Source organism: Gallinula chloropus (assembly GCF_964237585.1).
Source record: "Gallinula chloropus genome assembly, chromosome: 7".
NCBI lineage: Eukaryota > Metazoa > Chordata > Aves > Gruiformes > Rallidae > Gallinula > Gallinula chloropus.
This window is the reverse complement of record NC_140092.1, coordinates 18727136-18746543: the sequence shown is the minus strand read 5'-3', so window position 1 is coordinate 18746543 and position 19408 is coordinate 18727136. Positions and strand designations below refer to the sequence as shown.

The following is a 19408-nucleotide window of genomic DNA, read 5'->3' as shown; positions in this document are numbered from 1 at the left end:
GGAAGCTGTCAGCTGGCACAAGACCATTAATGAAAACAGGAATGAAAATCCACTATATTATATATTGCTATGGAGAGCACGTCACATCTATTATTTCCAATTAATATTTTATAGTAGGAGAGTCATCAAAAGAAGAACTTAGAACAACTCAGAACGTATAAGAACTGCATATAACTCAAAAAGTATCATTTAGAAAAAGTTTAAAGTTATCTCAAACAGAAACAATCTGCTACAATCAAACCGCTTACTTTTCAGCTGCTGCTTGATCAGGTGTCCTTACAATGGGACGCTCCGGAGAGTGTGAGGGAGACCTTAATGTCGAGCTGAGGGGAGGTGAAGCACGTAACGATGACGTAGAGAGACCATGGCGGCGCATTTCCTGAATTGCACGCTCACTACCAACAGACAGTAATTTCAGTTACATAACATCTAGGTACTGCAGGTTGGACGTTAAAGGAAGAAAATGGAACTTTTTTATCTCCCTATTTTCACTTGGTGATTCTTGGAAGTACTTTGCAAGGCCCTTATTTTCCACACACACAACCCGCCCATAATGTCACTCAACTTTCTCCTTTTTTTCATTAGAAGGTTTTCTTTGGGGTTTTTTTTCTATGCAATGGTAAGCTCACAAAATTTACAAGGGAATTCAGAAGCTGTATAAGGATTTTTTTCCTCTTTTTTAATTAAGCAGTTTCGATGTGGGCATATTAGATTTCATATGACAATAGGAGCACAATGTTCCAAAGAAGTTCCTCACTACTGAAAAAATCAAGTTTCAAAAGTGAGAAAGGAGGAATATGAGGAGTCTCCTCAGTGAAAAAAAAGCGTCTTACCGTTCAAACCGTTCCGTTGTCAGTTGCCTTTTTAAAACATCACAGTCAGTCTGTAGCTGTGCAGCTTTACTTCGAAGTATGGGAACCTCTCTATTATAGCTGCTTCTAAAAAAAGTCATGAGAATCAACAAAGTTTTCTTTGAACACTGTCAGCTAGGAGCTTAGACAAATTAGAGCAAGATAAAACAAAAACAGACGCTGAATGTGTTGTTTCCCACAGACCGAATCAAAGACAAATTAGAGACAGTGAAAACCAAGCGAACGCAACAGAATGTTTCTGGATGAACCTAAACTGAGAAACAAGTGAGAAGCTGGCAAGCTCCTCACTACATCCTTACTACAATGTATCATGCTCTTTTCCAGAGAAAGTAAACAGAGATATTTCAAAATTCAGACAAAATAATTAAATCATTAATTTATTGATTTACTCTGTCACAATGCAAGATTGTCTGTGTACACTTAAAAAAAGAGGAATAAGCAGTAATTATCCACAAAAAATACAAACATAACAGATATGGCTTCAGTAAAAATTTTATCAAGTAGGCTGGAGCTGTCTGGTTGGCAATGAACACAACTGAATCAACTCTAAGTAAAAGCTGCATCCTTGTAAGCTCAGACCAGCAAAACCCAGAGACTGAAACCTTGTCAACTGCACCCTTGGTGTTTGGGCTCAATGTTTCAATCGCAAGAATCAAACTGAAAAGCAGTCTTGAAAACTATATGTAACATAATTAAATATACTTCTCAGCAAATAACCAGCTCGGACGACTTAATGCTTGGTTGCAAAACATCATTAATTGCATTATAAAGCAAGAAAGAAAATAATTATTGAGTGCAAAGTAAGTTGTCTAAACAAGAATTTAGACAGCTATGTTATTCTGTAGAGTCTTCAAAGCCAAAATGGAGTGCTCAAAAGTCACTTCTGGAGAAGCAAAAGACGTATCAGTTTATTGCTAAAGCACTGGACTGGAACTCTGAAAACCAAGTTCCCCTCCTAGCTCAATCACAAACTTCCTGTCTGGCATTCACTGGTCTCTGACTCCAGGAAGATGCAAACTACTCAAGAGATTTGATCCAAAAAGAACCGTAGAGTATCTTTTCCTGCGTTCTCTATTCATCAGTAACATTCCTAGAATGGTATCTTGATCCAGCATGTTGAGAACAGATGAAGAAGACAAGAGGTCTCGATGATATCTTATTCTAAGTCCTTCAGAGACAGGCATATGCTTTCAGGATGGAGATAAGAATTCAGGACCCAATATAATTATTGTGAAATAAAAAGAGAAAGCAAACAGTTTTGTGAGTTCTGAGGTTATTCTGGGTCAATGTCATTTAAATAAAATATAGATAATGAAGTAAATAACTCAAGAATTAATAAATATTTTCATTTGGAACCCACAGTAATCGTAATAAAATTATGTTTATTAGGTATATACAAGTAGTTCTCACCCCTGAACACTTGCCTAGCAGAACCTTTACGTAAGAGAGGAAAGCAATTCAACAGAATAGCCACTATCCCTCCAGAGAACATTCTCCTGCTTCTTTCAATATCCCATTCTATTAACAGTGCAAGTACTAACATTTACAACAAACGAGGAACCCTACAATGTGTGCAGAACAACACATGTGAAAACATTACTACAAAGTTATTTAAACATTTATGATGTTTGTACACAAAGAAGCTAAATTAAAGTTAAATGAAAGTCTTCTTTCCTTTTTTTTTTTTTTGTTGTAACTTTCACATTTAATTTCATAGTCAGGACATTTCATAGTTTTTGTTCTTTGTATGCAACTATTTTTTTTCTCCCCAATGAAACTAAACTACTAAACAAAACTTAATAATTTAAAACATGAAGCAACAACTTGCACAGGGGCCATTAACAGCATTGTCATCTACAGATTCATTGAGATCACTGCTACTTGAGGTGGACCATCATCAGTGGTAAGTTGTAGCCTTTATGTAAGTCAACCAAAAGCACTTTTCTTGCATATTTGTGTCACTGAGTTACAGACAGCTTTTAACTGTTCAAGTATGCTATATTCTGTACCTCATCCGGAAGCGTTATCTGTCCTTTTACCTTTCATGCATTTCATTTCTTTCCCTACCTCTCTGTTTCCTAACTGGGTGTATTCGTTTTCCTTCTTATGAAAGTCTACTTTGACTTCCCTCTTCACCACCATCTACATTCAGCTGCTACTCCTCCTTCTTGCTCCTGAATGCAGAGATACCACTACAGTCACTGGACAATGTATCCCCAGGAGAATTACTATGTCACGATTGCAAATGTCATGGAAACTTCAAATTCCCTGCTTCATATCCTGAAGAAAATTTTTTAATCCCCCATTTCTCTTGTGCATGAATTTCATATACACAAAATATCCTCCCCTTAACTTCACTGTTCCAAACAGATTAGGCTTTCTTCTGTAAAGTGTTTCTACTCTAGGCAGAGGCACAGCATAAGAAGTTGTAGTCAGCTATAAATAGAAAATGCAGGCCATGTGTAGTGTAGTGTAGATGTCAGGTTCAGTTCTGTTTATATTTCAAAGGATACTACATGACACAGGACTTTTCCCTTAAAACTTAATAGTAGCAAAAGTACTTTTAAAGAGCTATGATGTCATTATTTATTATGAGTCTTACTTCAATCCAAATAAGAACAACAGGCATTCTCAGTAGGTAACCAATTCACATTTACCACAGATTTAATCCACTTAGTACTTTCTGTGAGCTGGACACCTATGTTAAAATTTTACTTTTGATTTGCTTTGAGACACTTCATGTGTCCACTTTGTTCTAAAGGAGTTAAGTCTTCAAAATAGTTTCCCATAAAACACAGTTCAAGACTAAAGAAATTTGTGTTGTCTTAATTAAACTTTTCAAAGCCAAATAAAATTATGATGTTTTGCTTAAAAAGCAGAGTTGAATTAGATTTCTTCCTGAAGCTGGGAAGAAAATCAAAACCTGTGAGATGAGCAGCTACATATTTTGAGAATTGATACACTCTGATGCAAAGGTTAAATACCCCAATCATACTGCAATCCACACATACATTTATAGATGTACTCAATAGCTACAAAAATTCACAAGTTGCCATGAGTTGGCTGGTCTGTAGTGGGAATAGTATCTGCACCAGATCAGCTACCTCACCATTACATACTTATGTCCTAAGAGGCTCAGAAAAAAAGCGGTTTAGTGTTGGCACTGAAAAGATGGCAGAGTCCTATCACACAAGTGAACTTCAGGAAAGGTACCTCCTTCTGCGCCTGACTGATGTGAGAAAGTCACTACCAGCAGAGAAAGGGAAGCAAACTCTGCAGTCAGACTGGGGACTAATCCAGAGAGAAACGAAGTGTTTATTCCCAAGAGTCTGAAAACTTAGTAGGGTGTTCCTTTGTTTTAGAGTAGGCTTCCTTTAGAAATCTTGTTTAAGCCCAACAGAGTGCTGATTAAAGCAAGCAATATGAAAGATCAGTAAAGAAATTTTAACTAAACAATACCACAAAAGCTCAGAAGACATTGCCCTAACAATCTGCTCAGGCATACTGTCCATCAAGAATTTGACTGCGAAGAAGTGCTGTCACACAGAAAAAAACACATAAGACAGACTTGTTAAGACTTACAGTTTGCTCTCAGCGAGTGTTAGCTTGTCTTTCAACAGCTGAATTTCGGAATCTTTCTCACGGGATGTTAAATGGCTCTGAAATTCTTTGTCTCTACTAGTAGCCAGCAATGTTTCAAGATTCTGAACTGTAAGTCTCTCACTGGATAACTGCTTTTTCAGCAGCTCTACTTCTGATTTTATATCTTCTAATTCACCTAGAACCTAGGGCACAAATTTAATACACTGGTTTACAAACACTTAAGAGTTCTCTTTCATGAAGAGTTGTTATTAAAAGTGAAATGATTGGAATATTCATAAAAATTAATAGGAAACTGACCTCATAAAACAAATTAATGTCTACAATTATTTGAAACTATACTTAGATGAAAACTATTCAGGCTGGACATCTGTCAAATGTTCTAGTGGGAGCTGTATTACAAGTAAGTATCCGGGAACAGTAATTGCCTTTTAACTGCAGTAGGCTTTTGCACAAGCACAAAACCACTGTTTACTATACTTCATTCTATTCAGATAGGTTAGGTCGCAATTAGCTTCTCAGCTTTTCCTGAAAATGTAGGAATGCTTGTTTTCCTCATTAGTTCTATGAGTACAAACAAATTCTGTGGGGAAGAGAAGCACTGTTCTCAAGGTCTTGAATATTACAGTAAACAGAAAGCCCGTCCAAGTCATTAAGTAAAGACACAACAATCAGCAGCAAAGAAAAAAATCCAGAAGTTATGGATATTTAGAACTGTTTAAGCTATTTCAAAATATTTAATGAACTACAGCTGAATCTAAATTTCAGTTTAATTGAAAAACTCCATAAGGGAAAAGTCTTTAATATTTAAATAAGTGCACTATTCAATTTTCATAGAAGTTGAAAATTAGAGTAAATTAAAAACCAGTACATAAAACTAAATATTATTTGTCTCTGTGGCATAGCAAAAAATACTGTTGCCATATTTTGTAGTGATAACGAATGAAACAAACACCCTCTTTTTGCATTAAAACCACAGATACAGACCTGTATATGGCAAAATTTAGAATTTATACATGCAAAAGTAGTGACGTAAATTAGTTTACCTTACTCCCAGAAGTAATTTTTATTCTTTTCTCCAAAAGCCAATTAAAAGCAAAGATATTTTATTGTAGCAAATTATATTTGCCTTTGTTGCTTACCCTTTCATAATCCATGCTTTTGGATGTCAGTTGCCGAGACAGAAGTTCTTTGTTAGACTCAAGTTTCACGCAGAGTTCCCTCACAGAAGCCAGGTCTGCCAACAGAGAGGACTTATCCTGATTTTCACGTTTAATATCCTCTTCCAATTTGGACATATTTTTTGTAATGGAGGAGATCTGAGATTCATAAGCTTGATGTGCAGCAATATGCTAAACAAAGACAAATATGGATACTCCTTCAGTGTTAAATGTTAACAGTACTCTGTTGGATAAGAGGCTTTTTAAAATACTTTCTTTTTCCTTCAAAATTAACTTTCCCTATAAAGTTGACTTTGTATTGCATTCCTCTCCCCAAATCACAGCTAACAATAATAAAACACCCCTGCAATTTTTAATCACCATTCTGAAGAATTATGCAAGTACTATGCAAGAATGGAATGAGACTGGATTCCAGCTTCAGAAGAGAATTAAAAGCTTAGAACATCTAAAACAAAATCCATTATTTTACTCCACTTACAATATGAAAATCTCTAACGTTTTTTTGCTTAATTAAAAGCATGTGATAAAACACAGTCAATCCACAACTATTATGCTCCAAGACTTTTGATCTTCATGAAGTTACTGCTCCTAAAACACAAAACTCAATATTTTCGATGCTATTGGTCTAGGTTTTGGTATATGGTATCCTGATTCTGGATTTGGACTACTACTACCACCAGATTTTTACCTTTACTCCTTCCACAAATGCTTCGAGTAATTAATTCAAAGCTTCAAAGAAAAGCAAGAACTAAGCTTACAAAATACTTATAAACCTAAATGCAAATATTTTGAAGCAACCAAAAAAAAAAAGGTTCCTATAGAGATGATATAACAGGAGTGATCACTCAACAGAAGAGATCTAAAAGTATTAAAATATACACCAGATTCTAATTCTGGGAAAGCAAGGAAGTGAGGAAGAGAGCACATCTAACCACAACCAGTTACTGTTTGAAATACTCAGTGTCTACATCTGAAACATTCACATATAGAAATTATTTTCCATCAAAGCATTAACTAGTATGCTGACTTTATTAAAAAAAAAAATCCACTTGAATGTATCCCACTTCCTTGACAGAATTTCATCGTATATGCTATTACCCCTTGGATCTCTTTTTCCAGAAGTTCAACTCTCTCTTGAAGATGTCTTCTATTTGTATCTACAGAAAGGAGTTCAAGTCGTATTGAGCTGCTTTCTCCTTCAGCTTGATGAGCCTTCATTTCCCAGTCTTCAGCTTGCATATGGAGCATTCGGAACTTCTCTAGCAATTCTTGGTTTTCTTTTTCCTAGATGAAACAGTAAATCACTCTGCAATATCAATATACCATCATGTTGCTTGATCTTATTTTGTGCTTACTCCATGTACTGATCTGAGTGTTACCCTTTCCAAGAAATTCCAGCTGGAGTCCTTTTTCAGCTCTTTTACTTACTGCTCTCTTACATACATTTATATTATAGCAGAAAGGCTGTTCTGGCATACACACATAAGCAGTCTACCATAAAAATACAAAACTGCAAGCTTTGCTGCTTACAAGTTATATGGTGGTAGTAACACTTGGTGAATTTTAATTTGGCCCAATTACAGGTGTATATTACAAAGCAGTGATTAATTTCTCCTCTTTATTTAGTTCCATCACCTTCTTCCTGTTTATGTAATGCACAGAGGGATAAGCACGTTGCTAGTACGAATCAGATTTATCTCATAAGGAAGGCTGCTGGTTTTGAAATACCTTCTGGGTTTTCTGCAGACCTTGGAAGGTGAAGACACCATGAGGTGGTGCATCAGGAAACAGAAACTTATCATTAAGCATGTCAACACAGCAGAAAAGTAAATCCTTTGCCCCACAGGCAACATCTGGATGTGATACTAGACGAATTCCTTGAAACCAACCTTTTATAACTGGCAACTGACTGTATATTCTACAGCTTCTTGTTACCTGACTTTAACTGGATTCTCATTTGCCAAAGATAGGGCCACATTTGCAGCTGAAGTACTCTAGAGACATGATATATTTTAGAATTATTTAAAAGTAAACTTCAAGTGCTTTAAAATGAGAGTTCTAAGCTAACATACTACTGACCTTCATTTTTTTCCTCTATGCTTCAGTTTCTACTGAAAAAAAGTGGTTGAGTTTACATATATTCATCTGGACTTGCAAGTCAAAGTCCAGAAACTGATCCTGTGCTATTCAGTTCATGTGATTTTGACATAAATTCTATTTGTTTGAAATTATTAGCAGTTTTAATTAATACATGCCAAACTTTTGAATCCAGTTATCAGGATAACACACATGTCATAAGAGAACTGTCTTGTCAGTACAGAAAAAAATCTGAATTCGTAGACAAATTATTCCAATGTGCTACTCTTTACACTTTCCTGCACAACTACATGTAAAAATTATCTTTTTACAAGGTGTAAAATATGAAAAAATATCATATAAGCTGTTTATTCCCTACAATCATGAATTAGTAGTAGTTGCCTTGTCAAAACTCAAAAAGCAAAACAACATTCAAACATGTTTTATCATTCACCAGTGTTATGGCCAACTGAAACACAAACAAGGAAACTGTGATGTGCCAGACTTTAACAATGGCTCAGATCTAACAGAATTTTATATGAATTCACTAGTAGTTTGAAACACTGCAAAGGAATAAAAGAAAAAAGAAATAAAAGGAGGAACTTGGATAGGCAGGGAGAGCAGGACCCAGAGCATACATTTCTTAATTTATTTGTTATATCCTAATGAGAACGTGTTCCACTCTAAACCCAATGGTTTTATTGAAAACAATGACTGCCTAAGGATTACATTTTTACCTTCGAAGCCATCAAGGCCTCAAATCTGGAAACTTCAGTTATATAATTATGAACCCTGGTTTTCATTTCTTCCTTTTCACGTATTGCATCTTCAAGTTCAGTACTGATAGCCTAAAGAGATTATATAAAGGCAAGACAGTGCATTAGAGTAAACTGATCACAATACATTACTGTATCAAACTAAATCACAGTAATTGCATATGCCCTAGATTTTATTCTGTTCTAAAGTAATTTAGTCAAAGCCCTTTGGGATTTATAGGGTTCAGAAATATCCCCTATCACCTTAGATACACCAGAGAATTTTTCAGGCAAGAATAATCACAGAAAACAATGAGTATCATACCAGTTCACAAAATCTGCAGCTTCCCTGATGACTCACCCTACTGATCTCTGGAAATTTTAAGCACACAGATGTTTGGGAGCTGGGATTTTTCTAGCTTTAAGATTCACTATCGCGGAGCGAAGGAAGGTTTTGTGTCACTAAGAAAGGCAACTTTATAACAAAATAGCATTTATTTTTAAGTAGAATTGCAATATAAAAATAACTAAATGCATCATTAAGCTCATAGCTTAGACATCAAAATACACCATGTGTTTGAGATGTTGGAACTGTTAACTCTGGCCTTCTCAGGTTCAGCATTCACCTTCTGAGCTCTCTAGCCCAGAGAGCCCAAAAGGCAAGTAACACCTTCTATCTCCACTATCAAATGTAGGGGAAATAGAGGATGTTGCCTGAGCTCTTTCTCTTCTTTTTTTTTTTTGGTGGTATATTAATATTCATTAGCGGCCGTCTTCTTACTGTGTGCCTTATTTAGCATAAGCTGCAATCAGTCTGCCTGTCTCTGTGGTAGCCTTCCCAAGCACACTGCGAAAGCTTTAGTCATCCCATTGTGATAATATTTAACTTTTCATCTTATTAGAAACCTGTGAATGGCATCTCTAATTTCAATAATACGCCCACACATATCTATCTATCGTACCACAGGTTTTTCAAGAACTATTCAGGGTTCTACATCACTTAAAACATCTTGCTACATTGTACTTTCTAGCTTCAGACTCAGATGGGATGACTGAGGGGAATTAAAATAAATGGCTTAGCTAGCAAGGTTCTGATTAGTTTTACTGTTGCCATTTACAGTGATTTCAAACAAACAGCTGTATCTCAGCATCAGAATTGTACAAGGCATTTGAGTCTCATGATGAGTTGCAATAGTTGTATTTGCTATACAAAAACTGAATGTAGATCCAGGCCTGGAGGTTGGTGGCCTTGCCTGTGGCAGGGGGGTTAGAACTCTATGATCCTTGGGGTCCCTTCCAACCCAGACCATTCTATGATTCTATGAACATAATGAGTTGCAAGAAAATTCTGGGCTAGCACCTTAAATCACATTCATGTTTTCTCTATGGAGCATTTCTCATGTTCAGCCCGATTTAAAAAAACCCCATTACTTACCCTATAGACACTGCACATTTTAGTTATATATTGTCCATACCCACACGGATGTTCAGGGACATCCATGCCATGCACTTGGAGCAGGGAGACATTTAGTCAGCATAACCAGCTGGTGCACAAAACCAACTCATTATTCCTCAAAGTATGTGAGGGATTAAGAAGACTGAATGCACTTCAGACTCTCTAAGCCATGGATCCCAGACCCAGACAATTCCAAGGAAGAGGAGATGGAGCAATGATGATTGGAGAAAGTTCAAATGGACATATACTATTTCATTTTAAAGCCCTCTACAGTCTTCAGAGAATAAGCCTTACACATCAGTGGTTGGTTTAACTTGCTAACCCCTGGTGAACATCAAGATGAAGATGCCACAAAAATAGTAATAGAGATAATCAAACAGTTCAATTCACTGAATCTCTTAAATGAAAACTTTGCAAGACAGAAATAGTTATCTTACACCATCAACTTGAGATAGTTCATCTTTCAATAAAATATTAAATTACACCTTAATCTTTCAATAAAAACATTCAATTCTACCATACAGAAATAGGTAATTCCCCAAGGCATTGAACATTTTATTCCAACTTTGATTCTGTAACTGATGCAATCTAAAGTCACACCTTTATAGCACACCATACAGGGAAATATTTTTAGCCATCAGCAGTTGAGAGGGACTATATACCTCCCAATGGAAGGCTGACCATAAACACACTGCAAACAACTCAGAGTCCACTGGGCAATCATAACCCACTTCCCACCTACTTTTGGCCTGAAGCTACTGACTGGCTAGCTGTTAGCATTATGGTTCTAAACTACCAGAGCGCTAAGGACAGACAAAATCATTTAAAACTAATATAAATAAAAATATACAATATAAAACCCTAAGTACCTGAACTGAATCTCCAAAACCTGCATTTAAAAAAGCTACAGTATAAAGCTGAACGCTAAGATATCACCTCACCATGACACCTACCTTACCAATGCAAATACAATCCTTTAAGAACATGTCTCCAGGGAAACACATGGAACCTTTGAATTCACCATCTAAAAACCCCACACAACCTTGACACAATGGAAAGGGAACCCCTCCTATTCCCATTGACTGTGCATCCCTATCCATTCCTGAAATCAGGAAACAAATTCATACTATTCAGGACTACCATACCTTAAAAATAAGTTTTCTTCAATCCCTCTTTCTTGTAGCTTTTAAGCCCTCTTACAGCTCCTCACACAACTTTAACCTTTCCCAATTCATCAGTGAAAGCGAAGTCCCTGCAGAGCAATGCACATGAATAGGAGCTAACTTTGCAAATTAGAAACCTGCCAGAACCTCTTTACAGCCACCATTAACCAAGGCTCAGAGAACACCAACATTCAAATCTAAATTCCAAAACATTCTAATCTCAAAATGTGCCATACCTCAATACATCCAATGCCTCAGTGGAAACTAAATAGATTAAACTAACAATTACTGTTCATCAGATCGAATCCAGACATGGTAGCAATCTGCTCCCTCTCCCTTTCACCTGACTAATGACATGGTATTTGCTTTTGTGGTTTCTTGCTCTCTCAATAACCTTTGTTTCACAATTCTACCAATTAAATACTGACTACCAAGTGATATAACCTTTTAACATAATTCCATTATAAAATGAGCAATTGTGTCCTAGATTTATTTTATTTAGATTTCTTTTTCAATCTGGGGAGTAAACTGACAGCTTGTCTATTTCTCCCCCACTGTACTGACTACATTTATGCATCTGAAGTAATTCCTTTTACAATTTCTGCTCAGTCATTTTTAATAGCCCAGTACTCAAGACATACTAATAATGAATTATACAAAATCAAAATTGAGGGCATAGCAGTTTTGATGTACCATTAGATGTAAGCAAGCAACGAATAGTTTAAACATTTCAGTACTAGGTACTGTCTTCATACCTGGTTTTCTCTGGCCATTGTAGCAAGGTCATCTTGTAATCGTCTGTTTTCTTTCAGAGCCATTTCCTTCACTCTTCCTGTTTCTGCAAGCTCTACTTGGGACGTGTCAAGTTCGCGATGTAAACTAGATATCTCACGGTCTCTGTTGCTCAGCATGTCCTTCATCTGGCTATCAAGTGAAAATCTTAAGTTGTCCCTTTGTATACTATATCACATACTGCTCAAAACAATCAGACACAGATTTTGGAAATGCAAATATTTTGGTTTTGGGGTTTTTCTGGGTGATTTTTTTTTTAGCAAGGTAAAATTCTTTCTGAAAGCCAACAAACTGAGTCTAAACAAACATAAGGTAAGGATGTAAAATTTCAATAGGCACAAACAAAGTGGAATTATTCTTCAACTTTGAAGATGTATCTGGTAAAATGTATCTTCTTATGGAAAGAGCAATTACAAATACATCTGTGTTTGGTAGTGGTTACAGTATGTTAGCCATAGCATATTTTGTAAACCATAAAGGAAGAAGACAGAGAGCTTAAACTTGAAAGACAACAATCAGAAGAGTAAAAAAAGAGATTAAACAAAAAAAATAGAAATATAAATATGTGCGAATCTGAGTAAACTTTTGCATTAGTTCTTTGCCACAGATACCAAATGTTCAGTTACACTGGTCTTCAGAAGTTTACATATTGGCCTTTAAATATCTTATTTTACAAAGCTACAGTTTTAAAAGTCATGCTTAAAAGGAGGCAAGAAAGAAAGATAAGATGAAGCCCAGCCAGAAACTACTCAAATATATTTTAATTAAAACTGTACTATTGGTTTAAGCTGAAAGAATTAGCTTGGCCACAATTAAGAATTCAGCTCTGAGTTTTACCTGGGTCAATCTAATACTGTACCCAGAATACTAAAAAGCTACTTCTTAGCCAAGAATTAAGGAACGTTATTGATTTAGGAAAATGAATACAAACAATTGTTAATGGCTATCTTAACAGTATTTTAGCAGCCTGCAATATAATCGCAGAGGAAGTCTCTTCAGAAGTTGTGTATATATTTCCTTACACAGTACACTTTTAGTTGACTTAAACAGAATTAACTCAATTTTGCTAAAAATAACTAAAATAGACATCTACTTTCACTTTAAAATCACGAAAGTAAAAACTCTGATGAAGGCATCCTAATCTTTACTTACTCTGTTGAGGACTCCAGCTCAGAGAGTGTTAGACGTAAATGAGCAATTGTTTTTTCCTGAAGAAAGAAAAAAAAAAGGCAAAAGCAAAAGTTGCATTATTATTATATTGTGACATAACAGGATACTTCGAGTTAAAGAACTTTACATTTTAACCTTTTTGTAACCCTTCACCAATAACTGCATCTTTGCATATTAACATTTCCTAGCTTCTTTTCGCTACTGAGAAAGGACTGTCATCAAAAAAGACATACATCTCAATATTTATGTTCTATCTCAATAAAAAGCTCCAACTGCAAAATGCAAAAAATATGTCTTTATTTGCTCAGAGTGTTTAGGGAATACTCTAGCAATCATAATTAAAATGCTATTGAGTTGGCAAAGGAATCTTTGTAGTGATTAGGTCCAAACATGCTTATGTGATGCCTTGAGCTCTGCACTGGCTTTGACATCAAGGCAAAATGTCTCCCTAAAATGTAACTGCTTTAAACATCCCCAGGTGACCTGCAAAGTAGGACTTTTATTGCACATACCTTGTTAGCTAAGTTGTCATCTAAGCACGCAATTCTTTCTGTTTTTTCATCTACAGTTTCTTGAAGACTGTCCTTTTCTTTGTCCAAAATAGTAATAGTACTTCTAAGCACATTGACTGCTTCATCCTGTGACGTGCTCCTCTGGTTTAACCTATCTATAAATAAAAGAGTAAGTACTTTCTATTTTAAAAATAGGAAGCAACATAAAAATAACTAGCGATTACCTATTTTCTCCTCTAGCTTTACAATTTCTTCTTGGGCTGACTGCAGTTCATCCTTTTTGAGGGACAGTCGGTGCTGTAAATCTTCAACAGACCTCTGGAGTTGGTCATTTAAGAGCCTGGGAAAAAAATCAGTAGACAGATGAAAGAAGTTTGTGACCTATTCAGGGTCATCAACTTATGGCTTTTAAGCCACCTGAAGTGCTGGAACAGTTCCAGTGTAACCTCATGATACATTTTTGTCATACCAATCAGAAGCACAGAGTCGTGTCATACTAAGCCATCCTCTCACTCCTTCCCTAGGAGAGAGAGAGCAGGCTCTTAAGGGTTGCTGAGGTCAATACCACTTGGTTGCTCTGGACCCTCTAAGAAGGTGACATGGCCAATGGCCCAGCTGAAATGCTTCTACACAAACGCATGCAGCAGCATGGGCAACAAACAGGAGGACCTGGAAGCCACTACGCTACTACATAGGGGCCAATATAGAAACTTGGTGGAATGAATCCTGTGACTGGAGTGTGGCTATTGATAGTTACAAGGGAGAGACAAGGAGGGGTGGAGGCATTGCCCTCTATATTAAGAAATGTACAGAATGTGAAGAGATATCCCTAAAGAATAGTCACGAGCAGGTTGAAAACTTACAGGTAATAATTTGGGAATGCAACAAGGGAAGCCTTGTGGTTGGGATCTACTACAGGCTGCCTGATCAAGGGGAACATATTGATGAAGCCTTCTTGCTCCAGCTCCAGAAGGCATCGAGCTGCCAGGCTATCATCCTGCTGGGGGATTTCAACCACCCTGACATCCGTTGGAAAAGTAGTATGGCAAGCTGTAGGCAATCAAAGAGATTCCTGGAGTGCCTAGAGGACAATTTCCTGAGGCAGGAAATAGACAGCCCTAATCAATGGGAAGTGATATTGGACCTGATGATCACCAATGCAAGTGAGCTCATGAGGGATATCAAAATCAGAGGCAGCCTGGGCTGCAGTGATCATGCACTGGTGTGGTTCACTGTCCTAAGGCATATGAACCAAATGAGAAGTATAGTCAGGACCCTGAACTTCAGGAAAGCTGACTTCCAGCTCTTCAAGGAGCTAATCAACAGGACTCCCTGGGAAACGGTCCTCAAAGAAAAAGGGGTGGAACAGAGCTGGCAGATCTTTAAGGACATGTTCAACAAAGTGCAAGAGCTCTCGATCGCCAGGTGTAAGAAGTCAGGCAAGGGAGGCAAGAGGCCAGCACAGCTGAGTCAGGACTGCTGGTCAAACTAAAAGGCAAAATGTAACTATACAGGCATTGGAAGTGGGGACAGGTATCCTGGGAAAAGTACAGGGATGTTGCCCGTCTGTGTAGGGACAATGAGGTCAGGAAGGCCAAGGCGTGCTTGGAGCTGAACTTGGCACAGGATGCCAAGAAAAACAAGAAGGGCTTCTACAGGTACATGAACCAGAAAAGGAAGGCTAAAGAAAGCATACCCCCCATGCTGAGCAACAATGGAGAACTGGTGACAACCGATGAGGAAAAGGCTGAGGTTCTCTACTTTTTTGCCTCATTGGCCGTCACTGCTTTTGAGTTGAGGGCCCAAAGGATGGGGACTGGGGAGACAAGGGTAACCTGAAGAGTTGATTTTCTCTGATTTCTGTTACCTTCATCATGTAACTCTTGTTACTGGTACCTTTTGACTCTTTACTTTATAAAGACTTTGATATGCAGAGCTCACAGCAGTGATGATCTGTCACATCACATTTAAAGAAGTAACCAAACTGATAGCTAAAGTTCTGATCTTACTTTTAAGAAATGCCTGAAAGATACATGCAACTATCTACCTACAAAGTTGTTTTGCTTAGCAAAATGTATCAGAGTGACCTAGGGGGAAAAAAGCAACGGGGAAGTGCAGCAACGATGCTGCAAGCTTAGATAGGCCTTAAAAATACCTGGGTATACTCGATCCTCCAGTCCTGAGCAAGTTGGTCAAACCCCCACAGACTGTCATAAGATGTCAACTCTCAAAACTGAAGTGTGTGTGATAGTATTAGCATATGAAAGAGTGCGACACAAGAAAAACAGCTCAAGTAAAATGCCATTCCAGAATGCCTCTCCACGAACCACTCAACTGTGGAATATCAATGCCTAATGCTTGGCATAAAATTTTCAAATATTACTGTGAGCTCTGTTAAGCTGGCACAGTTTGGTCCTACAGCTGCAGTACACAAAGGCATCTTTCTTCTTTTTAACAAACAGCACCTGGAAATACTTTTAGAAATTTTCTGTTCTGCTACATACTTACGTAGAGAACATGCTTGTTAGAGGAAACAATTCTAGGAGGAGAAAATTTTCATTCACAATTAGCCAATAAAAATTCTCAGCATATCTGGCCATCAACTAAGCCCCGTTGCTGTGGAAAGGCACCACAGCACTTTGCTAATTTGCATTTAATTCTCCTTAAGACAAAAAAAGTACCAAGTGATTTTGAAAATATTTTATGGTCTTTCCCAAGAACTCAAATCTGCTGTACCAGCATAGAACAAACAACATTACATGAGCATTTGTGAAAGAACACATTTTGCCTTATACTTACTGAAGTGAGCAAATCTCAGCTTTAAATCGAGAAGAATCATCAGATGTCTGGGCAAGTTTAGCGGACTTCAGTTTTGATTCATTTTCCAAAGAGTTTATTCTTTCTTTCAGAAGAGAGACTGTAGTCTTTAGTTCACACCTTTCCATCTCAATCTACAATTCAAAAAAAAAAAACCAAGCATGTTATTATTGTAGAAAGCTATCACAATTTAGCTTTTAAACAAATTTAAGTGACAACAGCTAGTAAGAAAACTAATTGCTTGACTAGTCTATTCTACTTTAGAATAAAAGCTTACTTTCTAAAAATGCACTTACTCCTTGAATATTATTCTTCAGTTCTGAAATATCATGCTGCATCTTTGATTTTTCAAGGGTAGCTGCCTCTTGCTGAATCTGAGACAGAAATACAGAATGTTATGTAATAAGATACACAACTTTAGATTTAATCATAAAAATTTAAGCTTAATGTTTAAGAAAACACTGCTCTATATTCTTGGATGAATGATCAAATGTGAAGTTCTTGCATAAAACTACTCTGTATTAGCTGAAAGTACACTGCTGCAGTTCAAAATAACATCGCTAGTTTGGTTTTGATTTTTGGTTGTTTGGGTTTTTTGGGTTTTTTTAAAGAAAGCATTTATTTATATGTAGTCCCAAGCAAATTAATATTTGTGAGTTGTTATAGAAGGATTACTGAGCTACAGAGCAATCTGAAAGGTTACAATCAGGCGTAGCTTAGTGTCTTAAACAGTTTGAAATTCATTTATGAAATTATCATCCATATGTAAGACAGATAACAAAGACAACTAATCTTTTTCCAGTAAAGTTTTATTAAATTATTTGTCTGTTCTCTGAATTCTGCTCACAAGTGCAGTGAAATCCTTAAACTCTTAAAATTCCCAGAAATGCCTGAGATCAGTGTTTTTGAGGTAAGTGCTTTTGTGCAAGTATTTTAAAGTGGCACGCGTACAAAATATTGGTAGCCACCTACAAGAAGAAAGTATAGAGCTGGAAGAACATCTCTTCCACTGCATGCACATGCTTCAAAAGCAAAGAGCTCAGACTTACTGCCACTGCATTCAGATACACTGAAGTTCTCCATTTTTGTGGCAGTAAATCAGACTATTGAAATACACATTGTATCAGTCTGACATATGTTGTCTTTGGATCAATTCATGAAGATGATTTTAAATCTCTGAATTTTCAGGGCGTTTAAAAAAAAACCATAGATATTATATTAACAACCTAATAAAGAAGTCAGGGAAATCCCCCTGAAATCATATCCTCTTAGCTACAACCAAATAAGACATTAATACCAGACATCAAAAGGTCAGTGTGTCAGGAAAATTACAGCATTAACAAATTTTAATTAAGGTTAAAAATAATGAAATTTGGATCGCCATGAATTTATGTTTGACGGTTCAGTTATATGCTATTTAAAATATACTCTGCTGTAAAAAAATAACTAAAGATTAGTTAACATGAAAAACTATATGAAGTCCCTGGTTTGTGGCATGAGAACCACATGTGACACAGCAGCATCTTCCAAGTAGTGCATATACTGAAAAACTTTCCATGGCTGGGGCTTTATATGTATGTTCTTCACACAAAGCAATGAGATGCTTGCCCTCAGACATTGAAAGCATGTTCCTCTCCCCCATCCCCACCTAGGGACTGAGTTTAAAAGGATAATTCAGACAATTCATTGAGCTCCCTCAAGTGAGTTTGGAATCAATTAAGTTCAAAAGTTATTGAAAAGAGGAACTGACAACAGCCAGACACAAACACAGCATTATTGCATATGCCACCTCACTGTAAGCAAGGAAGCTATAAAAGCTCACCTTTAATTTTTCTCTGAGGCTTTCTTTTTCCGCGATTAGTCTTCTAAAATCAGTCAGTGCAAAGTCTCTTCCTTCTTCCATGTGACTTTGAGAAACTAGACTATGTTTTGCTTCTCTTCTCATGCTGTTCAATTCATCCTGAGACTTTAAAATATTATTGTTCGTTAGGACATGTGAATTGCAATTAATACAGTGTATAGACTAAAAAAAAAAATTTTCAATGACGCTGTTACAAGTGCTACTATAGTCTTATTTTTCCCTAGATAAAGATTCCTTATATTCCCTAAGTCACAATGGCCAACATACTCATCATCCTTTTACTGTTCCAAGTATAGACTAACTTCACTCTGTCTTCTTAACAGTTAATTACTACTTCATTCTTGCTTTCTAGCCTGTATCCTTATCCAGCTTTCTCAGGCATTCTACTGATTTTTTTCCCCCTGATCTTTCTCATTTCTGAATGCCAGTGCAGTTAAGTTATGATGACTTTGAAGGTAATACACTAACTTTGGAATACATAATTTTGTCAACGAGTAATTGAAATAGGTATCTATTTTCTTATTCTTGATTGTACTCCATTACAGAGAAGTGTTTTCATTTTAGATAAGCAACAGTACAACTATTCATCAGTTAGTTCAATGTCAATGATAAACTACCTCTTCTTACCTGTTCATAAAGAACATTTAATCTGTCTCTTTCTGTAGTCAGTAACTTGACATTAGACTGAATTTCTATCATGTGTTTTTCAAACCTGTCTAACATGGACCGCAGCTCATCTCTCTCTCTGGTGACCAATCGAAGATCTTCACTCTGAAAAGTGATCAATAAGATTTATGTTAAAATATACTAATTAAAATATTTGTATAAATAACAAAAAGAAAGAACTCATACTACTGGAATGGGTGGTACAATTTAAACAATAAGAACCAACTGTTAAGGAGAAAAAGCAAAATAGATAACTATAAGATTTCAATGATTTTCTGTTTATCATCTATTTATATTTATTTAAAATAAACTGATCAATAATTAATATGCTACCATAAAATTTGAATAGGAAAATAAAATGCAAGTTCACTGGAGTTTCTCAGTATATTTTCTATGTTAAGAATGTAATTAAAAATATTACTACAGACATTTACTGCTACTGACTTTGAAAATACATTTGATAGCTCCTTAAATAGTTCTACAGTAT

The 19408-nt window shown here is 36.4% G+C and overlaps 1 protein-coding gene across 1 annotated transcript in view; it reads right to left on the bottom strand.

Annotated features, from left to right (window-relative positions):
- Positions 1-244: 244 nt before the first annotated feature.
- CEP135 (centrosomal protein 135) overlaps positions 245-19408 on the bottom strand; it is a gene marked incomplete at both ends in the record, with an annotated part of 29724 nt that continues 10560 nt past the window's right edge. The window contains 14 exons of the mRNA XM_084266811.1: positions 245-395; positions 834-938; positions 4455-4657; positions 5615-5824; positions 6752-6937; positions 8467-8577; positions 11859-12027; positions 13048-13103; positions 13578-13732; positions 13802-13917; positions 16377-16528; positions 16691-16768; positions 18217-18360; positions 18883-19026. Of these exons, the coding sequence (XP_084122937.1) occupies positions 245-395; positions 834-938; positions 4455-4657; positions 5615-5824; positions 6752-6937; positions 8467-8577; positions 11859-12027; positions 13048-13103; positions 13578-13732; positions 13802-13917; positions 16377-16528; positions 16691-16768; positions 18217-18360; positions 18883-19026 (1980 nt within the window). The remainder of the gene's footprint in view (positions 396-833; positions 939-4454; positions 4658-5614; positions 5825-6751; positions 6938-8466; positions 8578-11858; positions 12028-13047; positions 13104-13577; positions 13733-13801; positions 13918-16376; positions 16529-16690; positions 16769-18216; positions 18361-18882; positions 19027-19408) is intronic.